This window comes from Podarcis muralis, chromosome 6, assembly GCF_964188315.1.
Source record: "Podarcis muralis chromosome 6, rPodMur119.hap1.1, whole genome shotgun sequence".
NCBI classification, from domain to species: domain Eukaryota; kingdom Metazoa; phylum Chordata; class Lepidosauria; order Squamata; family Lacertidae; genus Podarcis; species Podarcis muralis.
The window spans coordinates 71,382,866-71,397,124 of NC_135660.1; the positions used below are offsets into that span (position 1 = coordinate 71,382,866).

The following is a 14,259-nucleotide window of genomic DNA, read 5'->3' on the forward strand; positions in this document are numbered from 1 at the left end:
AACTTGCCCCTCAACATTCATTCATAGAGTTGAGGCTGCTCCAGGTTAATGAAAAATGTACCTGTATAACCTATATACCTGTATAACATATGTCTTTACAAATATACATTTGCCGTGTTCATATTTTATTTATTAATTTATTATTACCCCACCCATCTGGCTGGGTTTGCCAGCCACTCTGGGTGGCTTCCAGCACATAAATAATAATAATAATAAAACATTTATAAAAACTTAAAACACATTTTACAGCTTTAAAGTACAATGTATGAAGTGGCCTTTAGTCAGACTCCTTAATGTAAATGTCATTAGCCAAGTAATAAACTGAGCACTTGTGGATAGCTCAGTTGGTCAGAGCCTGGTGCTGATAACGCCAAGGTCGCAGGCACGATTCCCTTACAGGACAGCTGCATCTTCCTGCATCGCAGGAGGTTGTTCTAGATGATACTCAGGGTCCCTTCCAACTCTGCAATTCTATGATTCTATGAGTATGTGTGGTATTTTATTTTTTAAAAATGTAATGTTCTAACTGCATTGCCAATGTTAGGTTATCTTTGTAGGGGAAGAAGCTGTTGATGCAGGAGGAGTTCGCAAAGAATTTTTCTTGCTTATCATGAGAGAGCTGTTAGATCCCAAGTATGGAATGTTCAGGTACGACGAACAATCGAGGCTCATCTGGTTCTCAGATAAGGTATGCAATTTGTTGGGTTTTGTGTATTTATAGTGGAAATGAATATCTTGATTTACTTTCAGCCTATGGTATCTTTGAGAATATTACTACTATGATATAATTGCACCAGTGCACACTGCATCCTTTAGACTGTGATAGCATTTGTTATGCTAGCCCTTTGCTCTTGATCCTGAATGTGCTCATTTCTGTCCCCTTTCCCTGGTGGTCACAGAAGGCCATGAATACAACAGCACTAGATTAAGTCAGTGTGTTTTGTGGCTGCTGCATGGCTGTGATTTTGTAGAGTCTGTTGGGGCCAAAATAAAAGTATCATTGCATCTTAAAGTCTTATGGCATAAGCTTTCATGGAGTACAGATCACTTCATCGGGTACATGAAGTATTCACCTGAGTTGTTTCGAAGAAGGATTATAAATCATGAGGTTAGAGGGAAATGAAATGTAGAACATATGATCAGTCACAATTCCATTATTAACAGCGGCCACTCACAAAACTCTTGTTGGTGACAAAACAGACACCCTAGCATTTTTAACACATGTAGTGTAATAAAAAATCCAAATGTAGTGTGATAAAAAGCCTTCCCACGGAAATACTCTACACCAGATGTGCCACAACAGAAAAGACCCTTTTCCTTTGTCATAATTGGCTTCATCAAGATGTCTCAGAGAAAGGACTTCAAGGATGATCTTAGAACTTGAGCTGTAGGTTCCTGTGAACAAAGCAGTCCTCCTAAGCTGATTAAAGTTCTAAAGGCAAGAATCAGCACCTTAAACTGTGCCAGAGATACAGCTAGTGCAGTTTTCTGTTGAGTGAGATATATATTCAGTTGGTCTCTGTTAGTAACCTAGGCATTGTATTTCGTACTAGCTGAATTTTCCTAGTTGCTTCAAAGGCAGCACCAAGGACAGTGCATTAATACAGGATGTTACCAGATCATAGATAACCATCATCAGGACACCTCTCTCTAGAATGCTAACCCTCAAAACACTGGTTGCTTGCCACTTGAGTTGTTGCCTCGCTACACTAGAGGGGATTGCAAAATAAAATACAAAGCAATTAAACATCCTGTAACCCTTGAAAAAATGGCTTGATGAGTTTTTAACCCTATAGATCCCAACCTCAAACATATACATGAGTAATAACTGAGTGTACTAGCTTGCAAAATTATTGTGATTCCACTTGAAGTCTAGCAGCAGTTGAATGCAAGCATGGCCTCTAAAGCAATGTGCATGTTTTTGTAAGCTTTTAAAAGTTTAATTTCAGTTTTTTCATATTTGCAGACCTTTGAAGACAGTGACTTATTTCATCTGATTGGTGTTGTCTGTGGGCTAGCAATATATAATTTTACTATTGTAGAGCTTCACTTCCCTTTGGCTTTATATAAGAAGCTCCTGAACAAGAAACCTTCCCTGGATGACCTCAAAGAGCTAATGCCTGATGTTGGCAGGTGAGCACATTACAACTGAAAGTACAGTAAGTAGATTAACATTTCTGTGCATCATAACTTCTTTGACAGTGCAAAGAAATAATTGAATACCTTGTTAAGGAGATGAGATACAAGATTTAGAGTGTCTTTATTTCTAGCTGACACACTTGAAACAAATGTAGGTTTTTTAGGATTGAAATCCTTTCAGGGCAAAAAAAAACTTGGAACAGATATTGACTTCTCAGTAGCTGCTAGATTTTTTGCAAATCTAAACTGTAAATTTCTGTGGAAGAATATAAAACCATTTCAGTTCTGTAAGTTTCTGAATAAATTGTGCTGTTACAACTTGTGATGAGAGACATTTTATTCTCAGGAGTATGCAGCAATTATTGGACTACCCAGAAGATGATATAGAGGATACCTTCTGCCTCAACTTTACAGTAAGTGTGAGATCATCCATTGCCACCTTTTTAATGCCGGTGTAATGAGTAATAATATGTAATCGAGTCTCTCTTTTCCTGTTAAAATGCTATACTTTGTATAGCATGCTTCACTTTCCTGTATTGAATTATAGATTCTATTCTGCAACAAAAAGTAAAATACACTCTCATGTTCTAAACAGATCACTGTTGAAAATTTTGGTACTACGGAAGTTAAGGAGCTAATTCCTAATGGTACTGATATTCCTGTTGTCAAACAAAATAGGTAAGTTTTAGCATGGTAGGTTGACAGAAGTTTGCCTTTGCTTAATTTTATCAGGGAGAAATACTTTTTTTCATTTCATGCAGGTTCTTAACTCAGAATTGAACTATAAGGGGTGTGGGTGTGGTGGGGAGTTATACCCAACTTCTGAGATATTTATTCCAAACCTGTAATCTTGCAAAAGAATTCTTTCTTTCTTTCTTTCTTTCTTTCTTTCTTTCTTTCTTTCTTTCTTGTGGTGATAAACAGGCAAAATATTTTAAGAAACGAGTTTTGCCCTCCTTCTGCTTCTCTTCTTGGTGATTCCTTACTGCAGCCACCAAGACATTGGCAGCATTTGAATTATCTTTCCTGGCTTCATAAACCATAGCTTAAGAAGTCAGGAATTACAGTGGTACCTCGGGTTAAGAACTTAATTCGTTCTGGAGGTCCGTTCTTAACCTGAAAATGTTCTTAACCTGAGGTATCACTTTAGCTAATGGGGCCTCCCGCTGCTGCTGCACCGCTGCCACACAATTTCTGTTCTCATCCTGAAGCAAAGTTCTTAACCCGAGGTACTATTTCTAGGTTAGCGCAGTCTGTAACCTGAAGTGTCTGTAACCCGAGGTATCACTGTAGTGTCAAACTTGCCTGTTCCTTTCTCATGCCTCCCCTCTTTGCTTTGTGTGCTGGATTCAGTGTGACATTCATGTTATAGTTCTTAACTAGGAGCTATCTGAAGATAATTGGCAGTGCTAAAATGGTTGCTGTTCATTGCTAGTGGAGTTGTGGTTGAACATTCTCATCTTCTGAAAACATGGTGCCTTTTCTTCTCATTTGATCTTTAGGCAAGAGTTTGTGAATGCCTACGTGGACTACATCTTCAATAAATCTGTGGCTCCTCTCTATGACGCATTCCATGCAGGCTTTCACAAGGTGTGTGGAGGTAAAGTTCTGCAGCTCTTCCAGCCCAATGAACTGCAAGCAATGGTGATTGGGAATACAAACTATGATTGGAAAGAACTAGAGAAGGTATGTTACTAGTCAAGACATTAGCAGCTACTGAACACTAAAGAACCCTGTATAATTAAGCGATTGCCCAAAATAGAGCTTTTCTGTATTATGTAGAAAAACACTAAAATACATAAAATTCTATAAATACGTTTACACATAGGTATTTTTGTTTGTTCAATATACAACATTTTATTTGTAAATTTGAGGCGGATATATTGTGATTTTGATTTGTTGTTCTTAGAATACTCAATACAAAGGAGAATATTGGGCAGAGAATCCAACAATTAAAATGTTCTGGGAAGTTTTTCATGAGTTACCACTGGAGAAGAAGAAACAGTTTTTATGTAAGTATACAAAACTGTGTAAGAAAATAAGAAATCTAAATAGAAACTCTAGAGCAATTGTTACCATTGGCTTATTTTTCCTGTAACACTAGGTCATAATTTAGCACTATATGCTAAGCAGCAGTGAGCCTCGGGCCTGTGGAGCTTCCTTCAGCATAGCCGGCTATCGGAAGTATCTACCTATGGTTTTAAACAACCTACATCCAAACTTGGAACTGTGGTTAGTTTAGCTGTGGTGTGTTCAGACAAGCCAGGATCAATATGTAGTTTATGATCCTGTCTTGCTATCAAGTTATAGTATAATCTGGGTGGGGTAATAATAAATTTGGAAGTAAGAACTCCAGTTTAAGAGCGGCAGCAGCAGTTTCTTCTAATCACTTCAGGACTGGAGGTTAGGGGGAAATGCAGGCAGCCCCTTTCATGGGAATTTTGTGGGTTGTCAACCACCCAGGGCCCCAGGGAGTTGGCACCTATGAATGTGAGTGTAAGGCTCAGTGCTGTTCATGCACGTAATGCTAAACTACAGTGTAGACCTGGTTTACATGTCATGCTAAGCCTAAGTGTTAGTGTTGGGTTTGGTTTTTTTGAATGGTTAAAATGCTAAGTTGAGTTTGGATTCTGTCCAAGGGAGAATTTGCATTTTCACTTTTTTAAATAATGAATATTTTAAACAGAAATAAACAACAATTCCTAGGATCAGGTCTGCAAGTTGCTTATTCACTTATGTTTCAAATACTATCTGTTGGATCCAGACATTTTTTCGGCTGGTTTCAATGGGAATGAAGCACAACATGCATCATGATTTGGCTCACTTGATTGATTTCAGTAGGACCTAAGTTAACTTAAGTCTGTATTCTGCCCCGAGTTTTGAATGTGTGAGCACCCTAACATGCATACAGGCACATATATGAATAGATTAACTGCAACTGTTTCTGGTGAAACACATCATACCAGTTGAAAGCACCCATGCAGCTACTCTGCTTGATTTGATATGATTCATTAAAGGTTGAAAACCTTACTTTAGGTGCAAGCACACCTGTTTCCAAGCAAATAATTATTTATTTAGCCAAGAGAAACTGTTAACTTAATTAAATCACTTCACACCACACTTGTTTTTTAGGCAAAACAAAAAAAATTCCTTCCAGTAGCACCTTAAAGACCAACTAAGTTCTTGGTATGAGCTTTCGTGTGCATGCACACTTCTTCAGATACACAGATACACTTCTTCAGATACATGTTTTTTAGGGTTGGACTCAGGAGTGTTATATGGATTTTCTGTTTTTAGTTATATTTCCCCCCCCCCCCCCAAAAGAACCTCTGGGTAAAGCAATGAACAAATATAATAAATAAGTTCTCTAAACTATAAAATTTGTTTAGAATAACTTTAAGCAAAAACAGTGAACTATAAACAATTTCATATGGCTATAACTGCTTTACATTTTCAGAATTTTAGATTTGGGCTATATCAGTCTAAAAAGTAAAATGAAAATTATAGCACAGCACTAAATTTTTGGCTTTTGTACCCAGGCTTCTTACTTATTTATATTTTCTTGGTAGTATTTTTGACAGGCAGTGATCGTATTCCTATTCTTGGGATGAAGAGCCTTAGTCTTGTCATTCAGCCGACTGGAGGTGGTGATGAGTATCTCCCCGTGTCTCATACATGTTTTAATCTTCTTGATCTTCCAAAATATACAGATAAAGAAATACTCAGATCTAAGCTGATCCAGGCTATTGATCACAATGAAGGTTTCAATTTAGTATAACTTGCAGAAGCTAAGAACACAGCAACTCTTTAACGTGGGAACACTGAACTAATTTTGCATCTATCTTGCAGTGTCACATAAGGTGAAAAGCCTGGCAGCGGAGCTATTATAAGAAATGCTTGTAAACATGTTCAGTGATCGGATCCTCTAATGGCAGCCAAAAATCCTTACACTAATAAACTGTCTTGATATGAATGCTGGAGCCACATTTTGCCATCTTAATAAAAATTCAACTTTGGAATAAAAGCAATGGTTTCACTAACTAAATTTTAGTACTTCACATATTGCAAAATGACTTGCTGTGTGTGTGAAAGGTGTGCTTACTCCCCCCCCCCCCAATCACTGCAACAGTCACATTAGGTTTTTCATTTTGTAAATATATTTTTTTTGTAATAAAATACCTGTGCTCCAATAGCAGTAGAGTATCTATTACTTGTAACTGAATTGGGGCTTATTTTATAAAAAGAGACACACACCCAAAAGGCATTAACATTTGAGCTGATAAATTAAGAGATATGCATCTCTTGTCTTTTTGTAAAAATCTTATGAGGAACCATAAATTTTATGTCAACCCTTTCATACCGGAACAAATATGGCTCCTGTTAACATAAAAAAAAAGAGATCAAGACAATGTGAAAGATAATTTGTCTGATAATCTCATGGCAGCATGAAGCAACTATCAGTTGTTAAAATTATGAATGGAACCCATTATTTAATCTTGGAATTCAATCCTTGGCAACTGTTGGTAATTAGAATAATCAAGGAATGCCTGGCTTCAGCTCCGCTTTTTGCCTTTTACCTTCAGTAGAGCTGAGAATTTTATCCTTTTGTTCCCATTCACAAATGTTGAAAGAGCAGTTTTGCAGTTCTGGTTCAGTTTACACTTTTTCAGATAATTGTTAAATGCTCTCTTTTTAAAAGACTTTTTGGATTTCAGTAAGACATCTCCTGATGATATTGAATTAAACATGAGGATTGAGGGGGTGGGGGCTAGCTTAAGTTCCTGAATGTTTACATGTTAATGGATAGTATGTGACTTTCAGCTGTGAAATATTTATTTTTTTTTAGATTTATAAACTGCAGTGAAACAATTCAAGCATCAAATAAAAAAATTCTTGAATGAATTATGTACAAGTGTGCATGTAGGTGTTTCATTCTTTCAACAAATTTGATTCTGTGCAGGAGTTAGCATAGCAGTGTGTCACTTAGCACACATCTCTGTGATAATTATTTTGAGGTTCATATGAGGTTCAGCCTTAACTCCCAGTTCTGGCTGGACTGCGTCTGCATAATTGACAACACCCATGTAGGCTCTGTAGTCTGCATGACTGAAGTCCATCTAGCAATGTCACATAAGAGTGAAGCAGGGATTCTGTCAATGCAATACTGTCAATTTATATTGATACGCTGAAATGACAGGACATGGTTTAACAAAGGATCAGATACACATGGCTTATGCATATGTTCAGTACTTTGTATGTTATAATACAGGGGTTGGCAACGTGTGGCCCATGAGCCGGATGCAGATCATGAAGACCATTTGACTGGCCCCCGAGCCACCCGCTCAGCGAGTCCCCTGCGCGCTGTGCAGGGAGTGTCCGAGCATCGCCGGAAATCACGTCTGCACACATGCAGATACTGGAAATCACTTCTGCACATGCCCAGATGCTGAAAATCGCTTCTGCGCAGGTGCAATTTTTGGCGTCTGGGCATGCGCAGAAGTGATTTCTGGTGCCACGGACACGCGCAGATGTGATTTCCAGCATTGCACTGTGCCGGTCTGGCCCACGGCAATCTTTACAGGAGTGATCCGGCCCGTGGCCGGTAAGCCTTGCCAACCCGTTATAATGGAAGTGGGGAAAGCAGTAACCCAAGTTACTTGTTACAATGAATGGGTTCTTCCTTGCATATACCTTGTTAAGTAAGCTGTCTTTCCTTCCTACTAAGTTCCCAACATATCACTACTTCCCTTGCAGATGTTTGTTCCATAACCATGTGTTACATTGTAATAATGCTCAGCCTAGACGTCTGTTACTTTGACCAAGCGTGCCATGTGAAGCTAGGTTCTTCTACCATTCTGTTGGTTGCAGTTTGGATCATCTCCATTTTTGTAGTTCACAAATAACTTGTTGAAGTAGTTCCTGTGAAAATGACGAGCTTTTTGAAGGAATATTTTGTGTGTCAGCAGGAGTTTTAAGAATGAAGGCAGGCAGGCGTGTGTGTGTGTGTGTGTGTGTGCGCGCGCACACACACACACACACGCTGTTATTACACTTGAGGTGGTAGATTATGAGCAATGCGGGTGCATGCATTGCTATCAAGGTCCTAATTGTACGTCATCCACCAGCATATAGGCACTTGTATGTTTCCCCTAATGGGGTAAATAGCAGCTATAGGAGGGTGGGAGTGATTTTAAAAATAGAAAAAACAGCACAGCTGCAGCCATAATCCAAACCAGACCTACTTTGGCTGCTTTGATCCCAAAAAAAGGGATACTGTTCAGAGCTCTTGTATGGTATTTCTGTCTCAGCTTTTAGATGCAGGTGCAATAAAGTAACTAAGGTTGATGCAGCTAAAGGCAGGCAGATTTATTTAAGTCTACAATGAAAGAAAGAAAGAAAAAACACCTTTTCTTGGTATCAGTTCTCAGTGGGGGAGTTCATAATGAGTTAGCTTGTAGTAAGACCCACACTGAGGGCAACGGTGGCTGTCTCCTTTGTGTACCCAGAACCAAATAATAGTGGAGTTATCTTCCTCACCTGCAGAAAGAAAGAAAAAAATTCCATTATCTGTTAATTAAGAACCCACATTTTAGAAAGCTTGAAGGACTTTAGAGAAGGACCAGTTACATTTGACAACAGTTTTGGTTCCCTAGAATAGTGGAACAGCAGCCTTTGAAGCTGGTCTATTTTTGAAGTTGGTTATGGCATCTTTCCTACCAGATCAGTGGGAAGTAGTTTTGCATGTTGCTGCATCTTTTGTGTAGTTATCATTGTAGGACATAACTACACAGGGACTCTGGGAAAGAGACTCCCAAATGCATGAATGTGGGGGAGAATTGGCAGGAAATGTTTAACTTGTCACCCTGCTGACTGTTAGTGTCAGACACAAAAAAAAAAAAAAAAAAAACAAGGCCAGAGACTGAAAACAACCTGGGAAAGAGCCAATAGCTCCTTGGTGTTTCAAAGCAAGAATCATAGAAAATGCCATGTTTGTATCTTAATATAGTATGCATCTTCTACCAAAGACTCAGGCTGTGCATATTTTACATGCCGCTTCATTTGTAACAGGGTCAATAAGTATGCCTTTACAGTATTTTTAAAATTTCTTAAAGCACTCACACCCAACTCAACTAGAAACCACTGTTAACAATCAACACTATTACAACATAAATTTTGCTGTAGGCAATTTATAAGATATGGATGGAATACTTACACCCACTCTTACCCTCCTCAGCTCCCCTTGGGTTCAGTGGATTCTTCCCCTTGTGCATGCACACAGGCAGCCCAGGACAGGGAATGGGAAGTCTGAGCATGCTGCCTCTAGAATTATCCCACTTTGAGTGCATGCATGCACTGAGGGATGTGTTGAAGGGGAAAGGCTCTACTGTTTGAATCAAAAGACGATTGCTTCACCATGGTGGGATGGGATTGCACCTGATATGTCTGGTGCTTAATAGGTTTTACAAGACTATGCAATATGAGAATCAGGAAGACAGTATGTACTGAAGTCAAACGAATTCTGATACCTACAGATACAACCCACTAGTCTCTTGTCCCCAATTGATGGAACAATATGAGGCTCTTCTCTGGTTCCTGGATATTTCTTGGGCTTCAAGACGTTGTATGGATCCTTTATAAAGAAGAAATGTGTTAGTTAGCAGCACAGTTGTTATATATCCCCTCCTGCCATGTTTTTCCTTTACTGAATGACCAAGGGGTGATTTTTAAAGAACTAGAATACAGTGGAAGAACAAAAAAGTTATAAATCTTGGGTGACTGAAGTAAGAGTTTAAGGCTGTATTCCACTCCAACCTTGGTTCATCTGCATGAATTTCATTGCTTTTAAATTCAGCCTGATGTGTAAATTAAGTGATGCTGAGAAAACTCTACAGGGCCCGTAAAGACTTAAGACCTCTAAGTCACAGTGCATGATGAGACCACAGCCAATGGTGTAGTCAACAAAAGCAATGGGAGATGTGTTGGGTTCTAGGTTAAATTTCTTTTTAAAATCTTCCACTGATAGTGATAGTTATTAGTCAAGAGTGTGAAACCAAACAAAATCATATTTCAGTGAAACTCTTCAATTGCTTTAAACTTACTTCCCCTCTCTTCAAGGCTTGCATACTTTTCAGTTCAAGCCCAGTAGCTTGCTCTTCATCGGTAGGGATACCTGAAAAGAACAATGGAAACCCCCAGATTTGATTGCCTATCTGACACTATGCACTGATATGCAAACTTAAACCCATTTAAATCAACTGTTAAGTGTAGGGTCAACTTGGGCTTAAGTACGCAAATGTCAGGCCTTCATAGCAAATGCAGCTAGCTCTTTCTTTTGTAATTGCCATCTCTCTTTATGCACTGATTGAGATTCTCTCTATGTGTCATTCTACATTCTGCTTTGTTGGCATTGATGATAACAACTACAGTCATACCTCTTCTTGTGAACGCTTCATGTTCCCTTTTTTGAGTTAAGAATGCAGCAAACCTGGAAGTATTTACTTCCGGGTTTCGCCGCACTCGCAGAAGCGTTCTGTGAGGTTCGCACATGCGCAGAAGTGCTGCTCTGGTTGCGGACTTTTCGGGGTGCGAACGGCACCCTGGAACGGATCGTGTCCACAACCAGAGGTACCACTGTACCTTTGGGCAGAGGCATAACTGGGCTCCCTTGTGTCCTTAGCAAGGAGACACATCAGTCTGCTGCCTCCCCTGTCCCTTGCGCTCTTGGCAAGGAGCTGTATTGGCACCACCAAAGTTGGGAGAGACCATGGACCAGAAAGTCAAAATGGTTGCTTTTCATTACCTTTTGCACTCAGCCAGTGACTTCCTCCACAGACATTGGGGTTGAGTCTGCTCTGCCCTGCCTCCCCACCATCTCCATTAGTCCATCTCCCTGACTTCTTCCTCTTTCCCTTCTGCCTCCATTCCACTCTTGCCCTCTCCCTGTGTTCTGTTCCTCTGAGTCCTGCTGGGTGTTCTACTCACACTTCTAATAGCGCTGCCAGCCACCTGGGGAGGGGGGCCCTCAGGGCTGCAGCAATCTGATTTCTCCATCCTGGCACCCAGAGGAGCCTGCATATCTCACCCAGCCATCCAGAGCAGTGGAGGAATGGCCTGAGGTGTACATGGATGATCAGGCTCCCAGCCACTCTGAGCCAACCTATCCAATCACTAGGCATGCCCCCGCCTCTGGGTAACTAACAGGCCATGTGTGAGGGGATTCTATATGAGCAAAATCCCTGCCGTCAGTGCCTCTTCCTCTTAATAACTGCTGTAGGAAAAATTCTAGCACCAAGCTGGAGTCTGCTGCTGTCATAGTTTCCAACTCTTCTTTTACACACCTATTTGCATGCTTAGATATATCTAGCCTTAACTGCTGAGCAGGTACTATGTTTCCCAGGCCACTGGCTGAAAAAAAGTCTTTAAAAACCCTGTAATTCACACATTAAATCAAGGACAGCCAACTTGATGCCCTCCAGATACTTTGGACTATAATTCCCAACAGCCCCAAGCGGCATTGCCAATGATAAGGGATTATGGTAGTTGTAGTTGAAAACAACTGGAAGGCACCATGTTGTCTATTCCTGCTTTACAGAATCCCCACTTTAGGGCACCTGCGTTATGGTTTGACAAGGTGTACTGAGATATTAATGAAAAAGAGTGTGAAAAGGGAATTCCATGCACATTCCCACCTACTGGGTATACCACTTCTCTTGAAGGTGCCACCAAACTCAGCTGTCCTGTGTATTTCCCAGTCTTTTCTGTTTTCGCTTCAGGCAAATTGAAAATTTGTTTTAATTTCCAAAATCTGAGCTTCATGGGCCCTTGGAGGATGTAGCAATTTAATATTAAATGTTGAACCAAGTAAATGAACCCCAGGAAGAAGTGGAGAATGAAACAATCCCGATAAAATTAAGCACTTCTAAATCATACTGGTTTGAAGGTGATATTTTAGGATGCACTACATATTCTTTACCACCACCCCTGCTAAGTACAGTGATCAGATGGGGTCTAGCAGGGTCTAATTGGGAACCTGGGGGTCATGGCAGAGAGCTCAATGAAATTATCAGTACGTTGCAGTGAATAAGACAGCTTCAGATGATAAAGAAATGGACTGAAATGAAAACTGAGAGTACCACAATGTCCTTACACAATACATTATAGCTTAGTCGGTAGAGAACGCAATTCTTAATCTCAGGGTCGTTGGTTTGAGCCCCACCTTGGGCAAAGGTTTGCTGCATTGCAGCAGGTTGGACTACGTTGTCCCTTCGAACTCTATAATTCTGATTCTGTGATCTATGGTGTTGCCACATTTAGAATGTTGTGTACAGCTTTAGCTGTAGCTCAAAAAGGATGTTGTAGAGGTAGAAACAGTGCAGAAAAGGGAGCATATTTCCATCACTAGTTACATCAGAGAAAGTATTCCATTGAATCCCAGTTACTGGGCTATTGCCTTCAGACTCTGTTCAGGGACATGATGTTTGCAATTTGGTAAGTGGGGTGGTGGGACACGGGTGGTGCTGTGGGTTAAACCACAGAGCGTAGGACTTGCCAATCAGAAGGTTGAAAATTCGAATCCCTGCGACGGGGTGAGCTCTCGTTGCTCAGTCCCTGCTCCTGCCAACCTAGCAGTTCGAAAGCACGAAGTGCAAGTAGATAAATAGGTACCGCTCCGGCGGGAAGGTAAATGCCATTTCCATGTGCTGCTCTGGTTCGCCAGAAGCGGCTTAGTCATGCTGGCCACATGACCCGGAAGCTGTACGCCGGCTCCCTCGGCCAGTAAAGCGAGATGAGCGCCGCAACCCCAGAGTCGGCCACGACTGGACCTAATGGTCAGGGGTCCCTTTACCTAAGTGGGGTGGTAGGAAAGCATACTCCTAAATTACTCCATATCCCCTACATACCAGCAGAGTTAACCAAGGAAGGGGGCTGGGTGGCAGAATAGTGGTGAGAAGGGGCCATTTCGTAACCTTTGGCTTGCACCCACAGGTCAAACGAGAGTTACAACCCTTTTGCTTTGGGTAATTGTCAAGTTTAGATAATAATGATTAATCATTAGCCCGCTGGACGCCAATGGTGACTCCCTCCCCCAAAACTCACGTGCAGCTCTGCAAACAGACTATTGCCTTCCTCACTTCAAAGGGCATTTATGGGGGGCTGTTCCACGTGTCTTCCCCACAGGGCACGTGATTCCCTTCAAGAAGAGGGAAGCCAAGGGGCCTGGTGCCAGGGGCGGCTCTTGCCTGCCACACGCCCGGGGTAGGGGGGTGGGCTTTGGTTTCTTGGCGGAAAAGCAGGCGGGAGCGCCCCGGGGGGACGGGCCCTCGAGCGCCCAGCACGACCTCATAACCCCGAGGAGGCGCCTCCTGGACGGGGCGCTTTGGTTTGAGTTGAGGTCACCTTGCCGAGGTCTGCGAGCGCCAGGCAAAAGCAGCCCCTCGCTCCCCCGAGGCGCGCTCTCGCAAGCCCAGCAGAACGCGCTCAGCCCCGCCGCCGCCCCTCGTCGGCCTGTACGCACCCCCGGCGCTCATGGCTCGGATGGAGGCGGGCGCCGTGGCCCGCACAGCTCGCGGGAAGAGCCGGAGGAGCAGCAGCCTGGTCGCCATGGCGGAGATGCGGGGATCCGACGGCGGAGCAAGGTCAGCCAGCCTTGCAGCTGTCGTCGGCGCTCATGGGAGGCGGCCACTCCCACCAGAGGGAGGGGCAGCGGGCCACCGCCGGCAACACCAGTCCGAAGTGGGGCTGAGCGCCCCCAGGCTCAGGGCTGTGGGTCATTCATGCCCCCCCAAGTTTTCGCCAGCTTGGTGCTCCCCCCATCGTGAAGAGCACAACTCCCATCATCCCATACCTGCCAGCATTTCCCCGATGACAACAGGGACGTCCCATTTCATAATGATAATTTTACTATTTATACCCCACACATCTTACTGGGCTGCCCCAACCTATAGCTGTCAACTTTCAGATTTGAAAATAAGGGATCAGCAGCCTCACCTGTCCCGGGGACAGTCTACGGGATATCTAACAATCCGGGGAAGCAGCGCTGGAATAAGGGACTTTCCCACAAAAAAAGGGAAGGTTGACAGCTATGTCCCAGCCGCTCTCTGCAGCTTCCAACATATATGA

General features: G+C 42.1%; 2 protein-coding genes across 16 annotated transcripts in view; one reads left to right on the forward strand and one right to left on the reverse strand.

Annotated features, from left to right (window-relative positions):
- Positions 1-7,041, forward strand: part of HERC4 (HECT and RLD domain containing E3 ubiquitin protein ligase 4) — a 29,198-nt gene extending 22,157 nt beyond the window's left edge. For 11 of the 15 annotated variants that reach the window (XM_077930537.1, XM_077930538.1, XM_028729402.2 and 8 more), the window contains 7 exons: positions 545-688; positions 1,967-2,133; positions 2,486-2,552; positions 2,735-2,817; positions 3,642-3,825; positions 4,049-4,151; positions 5,709-7,041. In XM_077930537.1, coding sequence (XP_077786663.1) covers positions 545-688; positions 1,967-2,133; positions 2,486-2,552; positions 2,735-2,817; positions 3,642-3,825; positions 4,049-4,151; positions 5,709-5,917 — 957 coding nt within the window. In that variant the 3' untranslated portion in view covers positions 5,918-7,041. Of the gene's footprint in view, positions 1-544; positions 689-1,966; positions 2,134-2,485; positions 2,553-2,734; positions 2,818-3,641; positions 3,826-4,048; positions 4,152-5,708 lie in introns of those variants that run through there. The other 4 variants (XR_003706740.2, XR_013393271.1, XR_003706739.2 and 1 more) reach the window with 3 other exon arrangements.
- A 1,443-nt stretch (positions 7,042-8,484) lies between these two features.
- On the reverse strand, positions 8,485-13,821 carry LOC114597184 (cytochrome c oxidase subunit 5B, mitochondrial-like). The gene is made up of 4 exons (XM_028729418.2): positions 13,655-13,821; positions 10,239-10,309; positions 9,670-9,769; positions 8,485-8,676 (listed from the first exon to the last, which is right to left on the reverse strand). The coding sequence occupies exons 1-4, from the start codon at positions 13,740-13,742 to the stop codon at positions 8,564-8,566; spliced, it is 372 nt and encodes a 123-aa protein (XP_028585251.1). The 5' UTR covers positions 13,743-13,821; the 3' UTR covers positions 8,485-8,563.
- Positions 13,822-14,259: the final 438 nt, after the last annotated feature.

Coding starts and splice junctions, on each gene's coding strand:
- LOC114597184 (XM_028729418.2), bottom strand. CDS start 13,742: ATGGCGACCAGGCTGCTGCTCCTCCGGCTCTTCCCGCGAGCTGTGCGG. Junction 10,310..13,654: donor CCGAGCCATGAGCGCCGGGG/GTGCGTACAGGC, acceptor TGTTCTTTTCAG/GTATCCCTACCGATGAAGAG. Junction 8,677..9,669: donor GAGACTAGTGGGTTGTATCT/GTAGGTATCAGA, acceptor TTCTTTCTGCAG/GTGAGGAAGATAACTCCACT.